The sequence below is a fragment of the Barbus barbus genome (genome assembly GCF_936440315.1).
Source record: "Barbus barbus genome assembly, chromosome: 18".
NCBI lineage: Eukaryota > Metazoa > Chordata > Actinopteri > Cypriniformes > Cyprinidae > Barbus > Barbus barbus.
This window is the reverse complement of record NC_136746.1, coordinates 19683618-19701701: the sequence shown is the minus strand read 5'-3', so window position 1 is coordinate 19701701 and position 18084 is coordinate 19683618. Positions and strand designations below refer to the sequence as shown.

Sequence of the window (18084 nt, the reverse complement as noted above, 5' to 3'; positions counted from 1 at the left end):
CTATATATTTAAATAGCATTTTATTTGTCCTTGTCCTTGTTTAGGCATCCATTATAATGCATGCACAGAAGTATTCTGATTGTTTTTCATCACATTTCAAGTCCTGTATTGATTCTGTAGTGAAAATGACATTTTAAAACATTTTTTTGAATAAAATGGCTGCTGACTCTTTTGTCTTGCTAAAGCTCTAGCTAGCATATGTATCTCTAAAATACACAAATATTTAAAAAAAAATGTGCATACTTTTACAGCTTGATTGGAAAATTACACCGAAAAAAATTTATATTAAATCAATTGCTATTTACCTGTCTATTTCATCTCAAGCTCATCACTGCCACTGTTGTCTCCTTGGTAAACAAAAACATTAACTTTTGAAAAAACTTTATTAGGTGCCACAACTGTGGACAATTCTTTTTTTTTTTTGAGAAACAGATTGATATAGCAATATTCATGCAAGAAATGTTAAAAGGATTTATGATTAATTTACTCTTTGTTTAGATGAACAGTTTTAAATGTGTATTTTTAAATGTTTTTTTATATTCTATGAATTAAAGTATCTATCTGAGAGGGCTAAATACTGTATCCTTATAAGGATGCACAACATAGGCTAATTTTGATTAATATTAGGCTATTTTGACATGTAGATTCACAGAAACAGACAGACAGATAAATAGACAGACAGACAGACAGACAGATACACAGACAGACAGATAGACAGACAGACAGATACACAGACAGACAGACAGGCAGATAAACAGACAGACAGATAGACAGGCAGATACACAGACAGACAGATAGACAGACAGACAGATACACAGACAGACAGACAGGCAGATAAACAGACAGACAGATAGACAGGCAGATAAACAGACAGACAGATAGAATGCTGTATCTATGAATAGACCGGCGTGATGATGGCACGGAAGCGCGTGTGTGTTTGGTGACGTAGAGCGCATGTCGCAGTGCACGCGAGGCCTGCTGCCAGGAAGAAAGCACTTTCAATACACGGAGGTCATGTTTTCGAAACCAGCAGCCGAATAAGCGCCATCAATAATCGACAGAGCCTTCACCACATCATTTTTGAAGAGTCCGGGTATTTAAGTGGCATTTAGGATACAGGGAGTGCTTATATTTTAATCGTAGCAGGTAAGTGAGCGTTTTAAGGTGGTTGTAATGTGTGGCATTGTTTCGCCGTGGGGGAGGGTACGTGTATACATCACAGCTCATTTTCTTTTATTTGAAACAGTAATACAATAATGTCGCTATTTTGAATGATGAGGCTTTTTAACATAGCGGCTAATAAATGAGCCGGGCTCCGTGGGTTACATGAGATCGCTTACAATGCTATTTGTCAAGCTGCTGTAACTATACTGTGTGTCTTTTCTGGATAGTATTGAACCAGGAATGTAACATAAGAAAGGCTGAAGTACTTATGGCTGTAGCATGTGTACTGATCACTGTCAAAGACTTGACAAAAAAACTATACTTTGTTTCTTGTTTATATATTGTATCTTACAGGCCTGGGCTGTCATATAAATCAGGATACATATATTATACAAAAATGTAAATGTCACTTTTAAATTGCCAACAGGCTGACACAATTTCAGCTTGACACAATTTGTCCATTATATATGTTTGATGAGTAAATTGTTATAGTTATTAATTAAACTAAAAGAAACTATGAGCCCTATGTTTAGTGACATGTCAAACCATAAAAGTTTGTCTTAATCAGGATTTGTTCCATTGTTTAGTCTGTATATAGCCTAGATATCAAGCTAACTAGAAATTAGATATTTAACTAGAAAGTGTTTTTTTTTTTTAGCCAGTAGTCACTGTGATTCATTTTCACCTTTTATTAGTGAAGCTGTCCTGAATACTGTATTTTATAAATAATTTAATTACTCGAATGTGGTTTCTGTTCATTTCTCTTATCTGTTCTTATCTCTTATTATAATAATACTTGTGGTGGAAATTATTTTCTTTGAGAATGTTAGTAGCTGTGAGTCGGTGTTATTAACCTGTAAGTCTAATATTTGGCTCTGATTAAAATGAGAAATTGTTTAACTTGATTAACTGGTTTGTTTGAGTGCGTGCCTGATTGTGTAAGTATTTATATTGGCCTGTATGTCAAAAAGTGGTTGGTAATTTATTTATTTATATTTTTTCTTGCTTAATTGTAACTACAAATCAAAGCTAGTCTAGAATGAAGTCTTGACAAAAGTCTCTCTCTGTTGCTATGGATCCAAAATGCAATTTATTCATGCTTTCGTATTTGGACACATTCAGTGCTACTTCCTTTCATCACAGTGAATTGTGTTACTTTTAATTACGACGTGTCAGGAAAAAAATATCCCTGATATTATGGCATTTGTGGAAACGCCTAAATATGCGGAAGCATTTGTCTGTGGAACTGGGTCATGCTGTTATTCCTGCTGTTTTAACTCGGGTTTAGAGCTATTAGGAAACTACCCTACTCTTTTGTGGCATATGAGTCCCCTTTTTATGTGTGCGTGTGTTTCTAACAGCTGTATGCTCTAGTTATTTTCTTTTTGATGGCACAGAGATAAAGCCCAGAGCCAAAAAGAGGTTTGGGACCACTCAATGCTGTCCTTTCAGTTTATTCTGCTGTGCCAAGAAAAAAACGATGCTACAGGAAAATCATGTTATAGTGATGAAGATATCACAATAGTTGCAGTATTATAGTGGATTTTGTTTTGTTTTTATGGTCTAGGTTTGTAAAAGTCTGCCTCATTCGGATGCTCACACTTCGGCTTCACCATGAACAAAAATAAGCGAGAAAAAGAATTCTACAGCGTAGATGTGGGAGATTCAACATTCACAGTGTTGAAGCGGTATCAGAATCTAAGACCCATTGGCTCGGGTGCTCAGGGAATAGTCTGGTATGTTCTAGAGCTCATATTCCACCTCAAATCAAGGACGTTACACAATCGCTGCATCTTTTCATCTGCTTCATGCATCCTTTTCTCTTTTAGCTCAGCATATGACCACAACCTTGAGCGAAACGTGGCTATAAAGAAACTCAGCCGGCCTTTTCAGAATCAGACTCATGCCAAACGCGCATACAGAGAGCTGGTGCTCATGAAGTGCGTCAACCATAAAAATGTAAGTCATGACCCCAAAATGGCTCGTAACATGTTGCATGCAATGAGAAATCCAGCAGAGCATAAGCCATCTAATATATATGCTTTTTCATTTCCAGATAATAGGCCTTTTAAATGTTTTTACACCACAAAAAACATTAGAAGAATTCCAAGATGTGTGAGTATATGTTGTGTATTTACACAGCAACAAAAATGCCAGACCCCAGCTGATACCCCCTAATGCTCTCTCCCCTTTCTCTCACATCCACACACACCCCTCCCCTTCTTCTCTGCTCTCTCTTACCCCCCCATCACACCCTCTTTTTTTGTCCCTCCCCTTCCCGCCCCTTCCCCAACGACAGTTACCTAGTAATGGAGCTGATGGATGCCAACCTCTGCCAAGTCATTCAGATGGAGCTGGACCACGAGCGGCTGTCCTATCTGCTGTACCAGATGCTGTGCGGAATAAAACACCTCCACTCGGCGGGGATCATCCACAGGGTCTGTGCTCTTTAGCCTAAAGCCTGTCTGCCTAAACAAAAACACTGCTGTACGCAGCCAAGGTTGCACTGACAGCGAAAAGCTTAATAATCATTTAAGGTGAGGGAGGGGGGAGGGGTTTCATCCCCTGGGCTGATTACAAAAAGCCAGACCTCTGCCTGCCTGACTGCAGCTGCTGCTGTGGACTGCATTGCGCTGTTGAGGCAGGGACGTGTTGAGAGGCGACAGGAGGGAAGCGATCAAGTGATCCTCAGTAAACATCGCTGTCCCGTAGTCCCGTTTCACCTTGACTTTACCTCTGTCTTTTATACAGTGTGCTGCTTTTGTGCAGATATGACCGGAGACCTTTATGGTAATACAATGAATCTCGTGTTACTGCACAAGGTCATGTCCCATGAATGGTGACCTTTAAACATTTAATATGCAAATTTCATTTGCAGCCGTGGATAATCAAGCGTTAAATGAATAAAAATGGTTTCACTCTGACAGATCTATCGATAAGTGATGAGAAAACAGATGAACACTGAAAGGAAATTAGTCATCTTTTTCAAGGTTAATCGTGTGGAAAGACTTGTTTGTTGAGAGTGGAATACAGCTCATTTGTTTTGATTCACTTTAGCCCTTGGAAATATACTGTATTTTTGGTCAGTTTTCAGTAAGACATCGCACCATAAGTGAAACCAAAAATAGTGAATAATATCGCTTACATCTAAAACGCTTTCTAAAGCCCACAAAATTTATAACCAGTTGATTTGCAATTATTGATTTTGATATAAAGTGACACACGTTTACATTCACCCATAAATATTTCCTGAATGTTAATTCGCTGCAGCCACACATCTAAAAGCATAACCGTTTGAGTGGATAGTTGAACTGACACAAATTTCTATTTAAAATAAATATGGTTCTTTTGAACTTGTATCTGTATGTAAGAATGTGACACTGAAGACTGGACTAATGGCTGCTGAACATTAAGCTTTGTTATCAGGAATAAATTACATTTTAAAATATATTAAACTATAAACGGGTGTTATGAATTGTAATAATATTTCACAATATTACTGCTTCTGTATTTTTATTCAAGTAAATGCAGCCTTGTTGAGCATAAAAGACTTATTTAAAAAATATTAAAAAATTATACTGACAACAAATATTTAAACAGTATGTCACACTTTTTTTCATTATTTGTATTTAAAAAAATTTAAATACCAAAACTTTTTTCTCTTCTCAGGTTTTAAGTTTTCTTAGGTCTCAGACTTTTGAACTGCCATTATATTTTACATTATATTTTTCTTATTTACAAATTGACTAATATACTGTCTTGTGATTCTTTAGGATCTGAAACCCAGCAACATTGTGGTAAAGTCAGACTGTACCCTAAAGATCCTGGATTTCGGTCTGGCCAGGACAGCAGCTACGGGTCTGCTGATGACACCATATGTGGTGACACGTTACTACAGAGCCCCTGAAGTCATCCTGGGAATGGGATATCAAGCCAATGGTCAGTGCTGCTGACAAGCTGCAGAATGCCTAGTTGGCACATCCTATGCATGCTTAACTGCCAATATCATCCTCGTGTTGCGGGTTTCATTTCACGCTTTTATAGGCCTCTCTAATGCTTTCCTTGCACTAATAGCTTTGCAGTTTCAGCACCAAAATGTGTTGAGAACACCAAGATTCGTTGGGAATTCTGTCTTTTTGTTTTCACTTTGATGAAATGTAAAGCCTGTTCAGTGTGTGTGATGTGTAGACAATGGCTTGGTGTGTTCATTCATTTCTTACCCAAACTATAATGAATAAAACAAGCTCTTATGCAACAGTACAAAAATACTAACACCCCCTGACTTCCTGCTTAACTATTTTCTCTCTTTCCCTCTGCTGCACGCGCTTAGTGGACATTTGGTCTGTGGGCTGCATTTTGGCAGAAATGGTCCGTCACAAAATCCTATTTCCTGGGAGGGACTGTATCCTTGAGCCGTACAAGTAAAAAAAAATGCATCATGGACGCTAGAATTGTCTGTTGTCATTTTGACAAACTGCATTTTACTCATGGGGCACATAATGTGCTAGAAATACTGTATAGTCCCTCGCTAGTTTGGCATTAAAGATTATTTTATATTGTGTTCTTTGTTATGCATGCCGTATGTTAATCAAACGCTGGTTGGTTTTGTTTTGGTTATAGCTCTTTTTTTGCATTTCACTCCCTTATTTATTTCTGTGAGGGGTGGTTTTGACTTTCCAGTTGACTTTCTGGCTAATTTTGGCATTAGATTGGTGAACACCACTATTTTGAAGGGTTAGTTTTGTATTTTTACACTGACACCTGTTTTTTATTAGTTGTCATTGGTACTTGTTCTAGTTTCATATTAAATCATATTCTAGAAATAATTTTTTAATAAAAAAAAAATAAATAAAAAAAATTCTCTAAACTCAGTTGTATGTTGGTACTAGCCACTCTAGCTGTTCTGTTCTGTTCTCTGCTCTTGTAAAAAAAAAAAAACATTTTAAAAATCTTTCGAATTCCAAACGTTTGAATGGTAGTGTATATTAGAAATTTGGGATCTTTCAGGTATACCATTTAGGTCAAGGATGGCCTGATGGTGTTTGAGAACACATCGTCTCAAAAAGCCTACATCAGGATTTTGATGTCATCTGTAAAAAATCTACTGTACAGGGTTTTTTTCCTTCCATCATAATCAGTTAATGAGTCTCCATCGTGAGTCACAACATGAGTGTAAATGGTCAGGCCTGTAATGCACTGTGAAACTCGTTTCCAGTTTATTTATAGTATTGCGATGATTATTCTGTTACGTCTGTGCTCCATCCTCATTGATTTGTCATGCTAGACATGGCAGATCCTGCATGACGCACATCACTCTTCTTGCCATCTGATTTCATCGTCATTTTGTCTGTTGTCATTTTGCCTCCCTTTTTTTAAGCTCTGCGTTGCATGCTAATTTCACTTTCATTTCATTTTTCAGTGGATGTATGGTCCGTTGGCTGTATCATGGCTGAAATTGTCAGAGGTAGTGTGTTGTTTCCAGGTTCAGATCGTATCCTTACCAGTCTATTATGTGCCATCCATTCCCTGGTCATCACTTCTCTTTATTAAACACAATACTTTGTTTCCCATGGTACACTATGGCTTTTAGGACTAAATAGACTTAGCATAAGCAATCAAAATGAATTGGTTCAGTATACAAGATTTATGGAAAGCTTTCAAGATGATCATTTTAGATATAGTAGGCCTGTTTATACTTTTCTTAACCGTCTAATGCCTGAAGATATTGATCAGTGGAACAAAGTCATAGAGCAGCTGGGAACTCCATCCCTGGAGTTCATGATGAAACTTAACCAGTCTGTGCGGACCTATGTGGAGAACAGGCCACGGTACACTGGATACAGCTTTGAGAAGCTCTTTCCCGACATCCTGTTCCCTGCTGATTCAGAACACAACAAACTGAAAGGTACATCTGCTTGAAGATTTAAATGTGACATCATTTCTGTAGCATTTTACTTAATTAGACAGCTGTGCAATCGCTTCTTGCAAATGTGCATGTCAAAATGTTAATATTAAAGATTTCATCCATCATTTAACTGACACACATATTTGCAGAACAAAAACAGCCTAATTCAAAATTCTAATAATTTCCAGTGCATGCACAGTGAATGGCCTGAATAATCTGCTGTATGGTTGAGGTGAGGTGACATGTCAAGCCACTTGAGAACAACTGAAGTACCATTAACTGTACTGGATGTGATTTGTTATGCAGCAAGCCAGGCGCGGGACCTGCTGTCTAAAATGCTGGTGATAGATGCATCCAAACGAATCTCTGTGGATGAAGCTCTGCAGCACCCCTACATTAATGTGTGGTACGACCCAGCTGAAGTGGAGGCGGTGAGCTTATGCGCATTCATACACACCAATTTCCAATCCACTGCTGTCGAGTACACATGCAAGATCATTGTAATTTTGGAGAATAATCTACAAAAATAATGTTGGATTTTGTTTTCACAAATCATCAAACCAAGGGCTGCAATCTTGAAACCTTTTTATCAAGTGTTACAATTTCTTGGTATTTCTAGCAATACATTTGCAAAATAGGTTTTATTTTTATTTTTTTGAAAGCGGTCTCTTATACTCACCAAAGCCTCATTTATCTGATCAAAGTAACTGTTTTCTGTTTCACTGTATTTTAAAATCTAATGTATTCCTATGATGGCGAAGCAAAATTTTTTAGACGTAATTACTTCAGTCTTCAGTGTCACATGATACTTCAGAAATCATTTAAATTCTGCTTTTTTTTAATTGTGATACATTAAGGTTTTTTGAGTTCAAAAGAACTGCATTTATTTGAAATATATTTTGTAACATTATAAATATAATTTATTAAAGATCACTTTTGATCAATGTGTAAGTCCTTGCTGAATTAAATTAATTTCTTTCAAAAACAAAAAATATCTTACTGACTTTATACTTTTCAACAGTTGTAATAGTTCTCACAACACAAACATGAAGTTCCTATAAGCTCCTATTCGACACATTGATTGTTTTTCTCACCAGTATAATTACGTGTGCTTATCTTTCTCTCTTCAGCCACCTCCTCTAATCATAGACAAACAGCTCGATGAGAGGGACCACACAGTGGAGGAATGGAAAGGTGGGTTTGTTTTTCTAACTTTAAAGTTCATAGAGTGAAATCTGATGCAAAAGGAAAGTGCCAGAGGCTGAGAACGAACATGATTTGCCCACTGCACACGCGGTCGAAATCTTGTCTGCAGGGGTCACCTGATTGATAATAAGCTCCTCAGCATGTTTAAATGTCTGATGGCAGTTTCTTAAATTAGAAAGATTGATATTTCTTTCAACTCATGGAGCGTGTGCTGTCAACTTAAACCTTGCCAGTTTCCATGACTTCGTTCATCTGTTCAGCGTATGACAGTAAATATCTAAGTAACAATGCAACTGACTTTTTTCAGCTGCATGACAGTAGCTCAGCTGTTTTCAAATTTCCAATGACAAACTAGTTTTTCCAACAAGTAGCTACTGTATGTAGTGTGCCAATGCTGCAAGTTCCTAAGAGTGTTTCGATTTATTTTACTGAATCCGTTCATTTGGAGAAGAACAAAACAATGGGTTTTCATTTCAATCTCTTTTTTTCATCCATGTAAATTCAATTCTGGTGTTCGTCACCATGTTTTCAAGTTATTCTATATTTTTTAAACTCAAATGAAATTCCTATGGTTTTGTGCTAAATAGATACATTTACAAAGTAAATGTTTGTTTCCTTAAATGGCTTATTTAGATAAAAAAATTGGTGTTCTTTCTCTCGCGTTATATTTTAATAGTTCTTTCTTTGTTTTCTTTGTCTTCTTCAGAGCTGATCTATAAAGAAGTCCTGGATTTGGAAGAACGGGTGAAAAACGGTGTCATTCGAGGTCAGCCTTCCCCTATAGGTTAGTAAGACGATTTTCTCTTAGTCTAATACAGATTATGTAAAAAAAAAAATTGATCCATTTGCATAGACTCATCATGGGTGATCTAACTGACTGTTGTGTTTCACATAGCACAGGTGCAGCAGTGATCAACGGTTCACCCCAGCCCTCCTCCTCTTCCTCCATCAATGACGTCTCGTCCATGTCCACAGAGCCCACTGTGGCCTCAGACACAGACAGCAGCCTGGAGGCCTCCGCGGGACCCCTGAGCTGCTGCAGATGACTGTCACCTTCCCCTGGAGTTTCTCTGTGTGTGGCATGGTATCAGATTTAGGCCAGTCTAATACTTTATTTCGGGTCGGGTATGGCTTTTTTGAGTTCCGCTCTAGATACTGTAAATGACTACACAGTTTTATCTTTTTAGCAACAGCCCTAACAGGCTCAGCCAATGATAGTGGACTCCTTAACAAATCTCTTCTTTTATAAGCTACATTTAGAGTATTTTGTCATGTCGTCGTAGAGTGATTTTGGAAGGTAATCTGTAAAGGTTGAATTGTGTATATTTTCTCAAATTAATTTATTTTGAGTCTTTTTCCTGGTCAATGTATAATTTTCTTGGTCACTTGGGATATGAAAGTCTTTAGAAACAAGTCCCTATTAGTATTTTACAGTGGACATAACCATATTGCACAAATTAATATCAGCTATTTAAGTACATTTTGACAACTGAGGTGGCATTTTCTGGGTCATGTTTTTGCGCAGCACATTTTATTTAAAATTTGTACAGTTTCATTTAGATATAACAACTCACAACATCAAAAAAATATTTTTATATGTACATTGATTTATTTTACCAGGCTGTTCTTTTATCATGAATAGTTTTGCTGCTGATTGACTGTGAAATGTGACGTGCTTGTGCATATGTCTCTGGTGTTCCAGTTCTTGTCCTAGTCCTAGTTACCTAAGATTTCAGCACCTTTTTTATTTTTTATAATTATAAAAAGATTTTTACCCCTTCAAAATCTGCTTATAAACAAGCATTGCGCATCATTAGCTGTGATTGTATCATTGCATTTTGCAGTTTTTGTCTAATATATTTTCCAAACCCTAATAAGGTTTGTTTCATGACTGGTATAGCACACATTTTAAAAATTATTATTTGGAACACCAAGAAAAAAAAGTCAAAACTGGTTCATTTCTAGCATATTCCATTAGAGTTGTTAAGCTACTTATTTATTTTTGTACAACAGTGAAATGAACCAGATCTCTAAGATTGGTTTTACTTTTAGTGTTTTTTTTTTTTTTTTTTGTTTGTTTGTTGTTTTGTTTCTCCCGTCAGGTTGGAAGGTCTTTAATGGCATGTAATGTGCTGTAAATGAACGGGACCTACTGTATTGGGGACTGACCTACTGTATGTAAGTACTTTGTAACTTGTGACATTGAATACAGTGGAGCTCTACACATTATTTGATAAGAAGTTTAAGATATATCAGGGAAGTGGGTTTGTTTTACATTTGCTTTAGAATGTGAAGGTGAGAGAATGTTGAATAGGCCTGAAGTTGTGGAGTAGAAAGTGGGAATCTGAATGTTCTTGACATGTGGGGTTCAGCCCATTGGATTTATTTACCTGTGCACAGGGTAAAAAACGAAATATTTTGCTATTACTTTATATTGTTTTGTTTTAAGTGCTCTTAACAGTGGCAATGATATTAAGCCCTACATACTTGCCTGGGAAGCCCGAGCCTGCTGTAACTGCAAAGAGCAAAAGCTTTTAGGCACGAAACACAAGAGCCGTTTAAAGGTCGAGTCTGAACTACCTCACACTTGATGCCATACAGCTCACATTTTACAAGTATTACTGTAACCATGATTTCATTTTATTTATTCAGAAAAATAGGAGTGTTCAAGTGTCTGTATAGTTTGAATCTGTGAGAATGTACTGTCTGTATGTATGTGTATACAATTCAACGAGTGTGTGTTTTTGTTTATTCTAGACAGTTTTTTGTTTCCCTCAGCTTATGTGCAGTAACTCAAAGCTGAACAATGAACCGTGTTATTTCAGACTCGACATCAGTGCGAACATTTTTGGAAGGGTTCTGTTTTGCTGTTTCGAGAAAAAGAAAAGAGAATAATAAAAATGGAGAGGAAACGTTTCTCATCCCCAATCTCAACGATGTGCGGCATCTTGCATGAACTGCTTAGCATTTGATTTTAAGTCCAAAACACTGTACAAGAACTATAAGATCATGGTGCTGGGTTTATTAGACTTCACAAACTGATGCAGTTGTTTTATATTAGGTTTAGCAGATTACCACCTCATTAGAATGCACTGAAATTCAACTGTTAACATCATAACAACTGGAAAAATGGAAATAAACAGTTGGAAAATGGGTTTGCTTGTGTGTGTTGTTTATTGTCCCCTCTCCAAGAACTTATACTTAGTTTATCTTTCTTGACCGTGAACAACATTATTTAACTTTGGAAATTGTTGCTGCTTTCTACATATATTACCAAAGACTTTGAAGGGACTTTGCTTCACCCAAAAATGCAAATTGTCATTATTTACTCACCCTCATGTCATTCCAACCCCATTATACTTTCATTCATCTTCAGAACACAGATTAAGGTATAAAAAAAATGATTTCTGTCCCTGTTGAAAGTCCATTCCACCAAAACTTTTGATGCCTTTTAAAAAAAAGTTCATAAAGGATATTTATTTGAATCAAGTGGCTTAATCCAAGTCTTCTGAGTAGATGCAGTTACTTTATATGATGAACAGATTTACTTCACATATAAACACTGATCAGAGAACAAATATAAAGCACATGAAATAGTGAATATAAGGTTAATGCATACTTCTAGAGGCATTAAACTTTAGGTAGAATGGAATTTTTTAATGGAAATACAGCAATCTTTCAAGTTTCATTGAAAAATCTTCATATTTGTTTTGAAGATGAACAAATGTTCAGACAGATAAGTGTACTTGACAGAATTTTCATTTTGGGGTGAATTTAAAATGTTGGAAATCAAATATCTTTTGCACAACACCGTTATCAGTCAGTATATGATTCGGTTTTTATATCACTCATTATTTAACATCAGACCTCCCTTTTTGATTGTTTTGATGACAATGGCAATTTATTATGAAGACTAGTCAGTCTTCATTTGAAATGAAACACCCTTTTTTTTTTGAAGACCTCTACTTTGGCACTTTCTGCATTCAGGAATCAGTTAACAGAAAAAAAGACCACACGAACATACAGTATGTGCATATTTAAAAAAAAAAAAAAGCTACTTTAACAATTTCAAGTATATGTCAGCCTTAGATCCATCATCTATTTTATATAAAGACACTCATTCACAGAGTGTTTTGAAAAACACCACCTGAGAAATAGTTCTAGGTACATTAATAAGCTTAAATAAATACTAGCCTTGGCAATATTGCAGCTGAAGTGATATGTTGATAGATTTGTTGTACAATTGGACAGTTGTACAGTTTGGATGGTGTTACCTCATCTAATCTGAAATAAAGTCTTTTCTTCTAGTGCATTTTACTTACAATAAAGGGATTTGCTGAAAAGAGTTTGTGTCTGTGAGGTGTGATGGTGTAAGAGTTGATCTCATGTCTAGAAATGACCTGCCTTATGTGAGAGGCAAATACTGGAAACAGTCTGGTCAGAAATGCCATGCTTTGGTACTATCTGTGCAGGTTAGATTATGCAAGTGATGAATGCTAATAACTGAATGGCACCTTAAAGGAATAGTTCACCTGAAAATGAAAATATTGTTATTATTTACAAAGAGCAAGTGGCAAGTTTGACATTAAGAACAAGATTTACATATTGGTATGTTCTTCACACAAAATGTGCACTACTTTTTTTTTTTTTTGAATTCTCCTTTTGTTGTCTGCAGAAAAACAGCATATTGGTTTGGAACGATACGAGGGTGTGTAAATAACCATTGAATTTGTCTTTTTGTGTGAACTATTCCTTTAAAATGTAAGAGAAAAGTGTAACTGCTACACATGATCAAGTCCCCGTAACAAAACAGCACAAAATGACCTCTGAATACTCATGATGCATGAGCAGAGATATTTCGAAATTCCATCTACAACAAACACATAGTCTCTCAGTGTTAAATCAGGAGGTCTGTTAGGGGTCCAGTCAAATTTTGCTTGTCCTTGTTCCCAATGTAAGATCTCCCAAAGTGGAGAAGAACTCCTCCATCTCGTTCTGAAGCAAGCGGTTGCGGGTCTCTGCATCCTCACGGGCCCTCTCAGAGTTACGGAGTTTAATTTCCAACATTCGATACTTTTTCTTCTCCTGGCCCGACTCCTCCACTAGTCTCTCCATTTGGTTACGCAGAGTGACACTTGATTCCTCTAGCCTTAAAAAAATATTTTATGTTAATTCAATTTTAAAGTGCATACCAAATACTCCATGTGATATTGTTGGAAATGCAAAGAAAAAACAACACAAAAATGAAAATTAGTTTGATGTTAAGAGCTAAATTTACATTTTGGTCTGTTCTTCACCCAAAATAATACTACACTATAAAAATACATTTATTAATAAATTGCTATTTATTGTGAAAGTTCATCATATGAACTGAAAGGTTGTGTTTTATTTTCACGTTGCTAGCAGTACCAAATGAAATGCAAAAATAAAAATAGTTGTCAAGCAGGTTTCTCAAACACTCTCTCCTATTGCCAGAGACAGAAAGCCATGCCCCAAACTCACATCATTGGTTGAGACATTGTTGCTGTGTTGGTCTGGTCAGGTTTCTCAAACAGAACAATGCTTTGATAATACCAAGATTCAAGCAGCGCTGAGCAGATCGATCAATGAATGGGTACACTGTTCACTGAATTTTAAGTCCGAACACAAAATAAGTTCCGTCACAAAATATATGTCATTCAACCCGACCAATCAGGTTGTGAACGTATGACTATGCCTTTAGGTTCGGTATCTTTAGGTTTGCTGTCAAAAATGCCAGTGTGAACGCTAAGTGGACCAGGACCAAATGTATTGTTTTTTTTTTTGGTCCGGACCAAACAAACCGAGAGAACCGAACTACAAATGTGAACACCCTCAAAGTTTTTACTCGTTTCATAGGAAGACAACCAACAAAATGGCTTCCTCATGTCTGCATATTAAAACTAGGATAGGAGAAAATATTTTATAGTCACCATTATCTGCTTGTTAAGTCACAATGTAAGAAATACTGTTTCCGGGTCCAAGCCACTAGTTGCTTCAGATGTTTATGAGCACTATTTATTCAAAGCTCATTTAAGCTCAGCTTTGAAAAACTCAAGGCATACACAACAGTCTCTGGGCTCATGATTAAAAATGACTAATAAAAGATGAATCACTGTCTGGCCAACTGTGATTTCACTTTGATAGAGTGTTTGGACCCAGAAGCAGTAATATGTGCCGTTCTATTTTTCTTTTTTTTTTGCAACCTGTCACTCACATGAGTTCGCAGCAATTAACAACAACAATTCAATCAATTCAAGATGGACAAAATCAAGTTCTGTAATAAATAATGATTGCAACTTTTGTTTCATACCTACTTTAACACTGAAAAAACTATACACGCCAGCTTTCAAAAAGATCTTAACACTACTGAATGATGAGAAAGTGTATACTGCTCATGTCTTGAGCTCAATTTAAGTGTTTTAAGTAAACGTATACTTATCATCAATGTGCTGTGGATTTCACACATACCTTCGTATTCGAGATTCGTAGTTGGCCTTCTGTTTCTTTAACTCATCTTTCAGCTCTGTTACCAGGGCATTAAGTGCTGTCGTGCTAATATCAGTATCTCCTGTGACGTTCACTGCATCTTCTCCATTTCCATTCTCACTGCAGCCTGCACTGCTCACACACATTTCCAGTGCTTCACTGCTCTCAGTGACCTCCGAATTCCTGTCTTCACTTTGCCCTTGGACAGACCCTCCAGCTGACCAATCCACCTTCACAGAGTTCAGTCCAGAGGGGTCACTACCCACAGAATCAGCCACTAAGATCTCACAGGAGGATGTGGACCATGGCGTGCTTGCGACACTGGGTACGCTGAGACTGGATGAGGTTACGTTGTCATAAGTGGACAGACGGTGTGACAGGGCTGAATCCTTGCCCATGCGCTCTCCTGATGACGTACGCCGGTGGCTGCGAAGAGAGGAAAGCCCGTTCATCAACCAGTTGCCCGTACTGGGCAAGGTAGACACGTCTACAGACGAGCCTCCAATTTTTGCAGGCTGAGCGCGTACCCCTCCACTCTTGAAGGAGTATTTCCAGGAGGGGAGGGATTTCGCCTGTTTGCTGGGGCTGACCGTCACCCCAGCTTTTCCCTGAGGTGTCATTTTGGCAGTGGTAGGGGCACCTGTATTGATATCTAAAGATGTGGCACTGCCACACACACTCTCTGCAACTTTGGACGTCTGGCTCAGTGATGAGCAGTTCAGCATCTCCTCATCGGAGATCCACTCTGCCATGCCTCGCTGACCTGGAAGACAACTTCCTGTCTGCTCGGAAGACACATCTTCCTCAGTCCCCACATACAGACGCTCATGTTCACTGATCAACACCGTCATGAGCTGCTGAACTTGGGAAGTTCCTAACAAAAAATTTAAATAACTACACTGTAAAAAATGTAAGAATAATCAAATTGGCTGTACCAGTCATTTCAACTTAAATTATATTAAACTGATAAATATTACAATGTCCAGACTTACTTACCTTCCATCATTGAAACAGGGTCCTCTACTTTAGGCCGAAGGATATTTGGTCCAAAAACTGTTGCGAGGTTCTGAACGCTCATTTTGTTCTCAATCGAGTGTGACTGCACCTCATCTAAGAATCTACATTGAATTCATACAGAGAATACAACAGACATTCATTTATCATTCATTCAAATTAGTAAAGGAATCGTTTCAACAACATTTCCATGTAAAAGAAAACTGAAGAGATGTTAGATATTCACTTACTTGCAAATGTACTTTAACAAATTATAATTAGCCTGAGGAAGAGTGTTCACCTGCTTCACAAGCTCACTGAGTCCCTTTAGAAGACACATGGGAACAAGATACATTACAAATCCAGGAAACCAGGTTTTTGGTGGGGGAAAAAATGCAGTGACCTTTTCAAAACCACCCTTAATTGTACTGAATGTGCCCTTGTAGTATACTATAAAAAAGTATATATTTAAATAAATATATTATATTTTAAAAAACTGTACTTGCAGATATTTTATTAATGAAATAAAAATCCAATAAATTGTACATAAAGTACATGTTCATGTTTCTAAACACATTGTAAAAATGTAAAATTAACAGTTTAGTGTAATCTTCTGTCATGCTTTAGTTTAGAGTAAAACGCATTTCACATGTGAAGTGCTTGATTATATTGTTAACTGTATGGTTTTTGATATTACATTAAATGTTAATATATTTTAAAGTAAAGTATATTTTAGTTTGCTTATCAGAAGAAATGAAAAAATAAGAAATTCTGAAATTATATATAAAGATGTACATAAGTTCCACTTAAAGTGTGTCAAAAACACTTTAAACTTCAGGTTAATATACATTTGAAATACAATACAATAATATATTCTATATTATAAATAGCATGCAATCAAGTGTCTGAAAAGAGTACACATTTAAGTATATTCTTTTAAAGTATATTATTTCAGTAATAAATACTCTAAAACTCCTTAAACATGCTAAAGTGTACTTCTTTTTTGCAAGGACAATCATCATTTAATTCAACTTCATCTCATTGAAGACTGATGTATAGCAGACTCACCACTTCTTCATCTTTTAGCAGAAGCTGTGCACAGGTTAGAAAGTCCTCATATTTGTTAAAGGGAATCACAGGCTCTGGCAACTCCCTGAGGTAAAGCTTCAGGAGGGACGCCACTGTGTGAACGTCAGTGTTACTGCAAGAGGTCACACACAGGTCAGGGGGATACACAAATACATCAGTTTAGTTTTTATGTCTAGACAAGTATGGTAAACTGGTCCAGCACACTGACAAGCACCTAACCAGCATAAGCCAGCCTAGATATAGAGTAGAAACTCATGCTGGTCTAAACAAAGCATGTTAATGCTCTTTATAACACTGATATCCACATCAGTCTAAATTGTTTCAGTTTATTGGTCCCTCCAAAGAAAGCTGTTTGTCTGCATTTGACTTCTGCTCTAGTTAATAACTGAAACTTGGCATTATTTAGTGGACATATTGTTGGGTTTTATGATAAATTGCTTGAGCTATTCTTAATTTCTAAGTCAATTTGAATAAAAGCATCTGCTGAGTGATTAATTATAAATGTAAAAATGAAGTTTTAAACTTGTCTCACCTGTCAAACAGAGGCTTATCCCCACAGTCAAAAGCATCCTGCAGTTCTTTGACCAGGTTGGCCTGTCCTGGCATCCTAAAGAGACCTTCCTCTTTCAGACCTTGCTCCCGAATGAAATCCACACACTGCTCCACCAGCAAAGGGGCCAGTCGGGGTCCAAACTTTCTCTCATACTGTACTGTGTCCTCCAGGTGCTGGCCAAAGATACCTACAATAGAATACAAGCACCATAGAAACACGTAAAAACGATTACACAGAAAGGTATCATATTGCTTAACCCATCAATGCTCAGATTTTCCCCAGCGATGTCTTGATTAAAATTATTTACACTATGTTTTTTTACACTATTAAATATGTAAGGAATAATTGACGACGGGCCGTTGAATTATTAGAAAAATAATGCACACCCGAGGTGGTGATACACGTGTAAATTATGTGTCTGTGAGGGAGAGAGAGAGAGAGAAATAGAGTATGTGTTTTACGTACATAATAAAACGTAACTTTGTGACAAAACATGGAGATGATCTGTCGATTTTATCCCATTGCTTACTATATTTGTGTATTTGGCCAGTGTCGTTGTTGGTTTTGGTTGTATTGCTGTTGTAAGACCTTTTGAAATAACTGAAATCATTTGGCGAAGTGATACGGAACTGTAACAAAGACTATAGAATACCCTTAAAGTCTTAAA

General features: G+C 36.8%; 2 protein-coding genes across 6 annotated transcripts in view; one reads left to right on the top strand and one right to left on the bottom strand.

The window, feature by feature from the left end:
- Positions 1–939: 939 nt before the first annotated feature.
- On the top strand, positions 940–11430 carry LOC306884741 (mitogen-activated protein kinase 8B-like). 4 transcript variants are annotated; one of them, XM_079440905.1, is made up of 12 exons: positions 940–1146; positions 2732–2900; positions 2994–3123; positions 3221–3279; positions 3464–3602; positions 4938–5103; positions 6584–6655; positions 6887–7069; positions 7376–7500; positions 8200–8263; positions 8982–9059; positions 9176–11430. In XM_079440905.1, exons 2-12 carry the CDS (start codon positions 2779–2781, stop codon positions 9319–9321), a joined length of 1284 nt encoding a protein of 427 aa, XP_079297031.1. In that variant the 5' UTR covers positions 940–1146; positions 2732–2778; the 3' UTR covers positions 9322–11430. The 4 variants fall into 4 exon arrangements, with proteins under 4 accessions (XP_079297031.1, XP_079297033.1, XP_079297032.1 ...); XM_079440907.1 differs by having other exon boundaries at positions 948–1146; positions 9171–11430; XM_079440906.1 differs by lacking the exon at positions 6584–6655 and adding an exon at positions 5495–5566 and having other exon boundaries at positions 948–1146.
- A 737-nt stretch (positions 11431–12167) lies between these two features.
- LOC306884739 (rho GTPase-activating protein 22-like) overlaps positions 12168–18084 on the bottom strand; it is a 28331-nt gene continuing 22414 nt past the window's right edge. For both annotated transcript variants that reach the window (XM_079440901.1, XM_079440902.1), the window contains 6 exons: positions 17397–17604; positions 16844–16976; positions 16027–16100; positions 15779–15900; positions 14765–15656; positions 12168–13424 (listed from right to left, as the gene is read on the bottom strand). In XM_079440901.1, coding sequence (XP_079297027.1) covers positions 13202–13424; positions 14765–15656; positions 15779–15900; positions 16027–16100; positions 16844–16976; positions 17397–17604 — 1652 coding nt within the window. In that variant the 3' untranslated portion in view covers positions 12168–13201. The remainder of the gene's footprint in view (positions 13425–14764; positions 15657–15778; positions 15901–16026; positions 16101–16843; positions 16977–17396; positions 17605–18084) is intronic.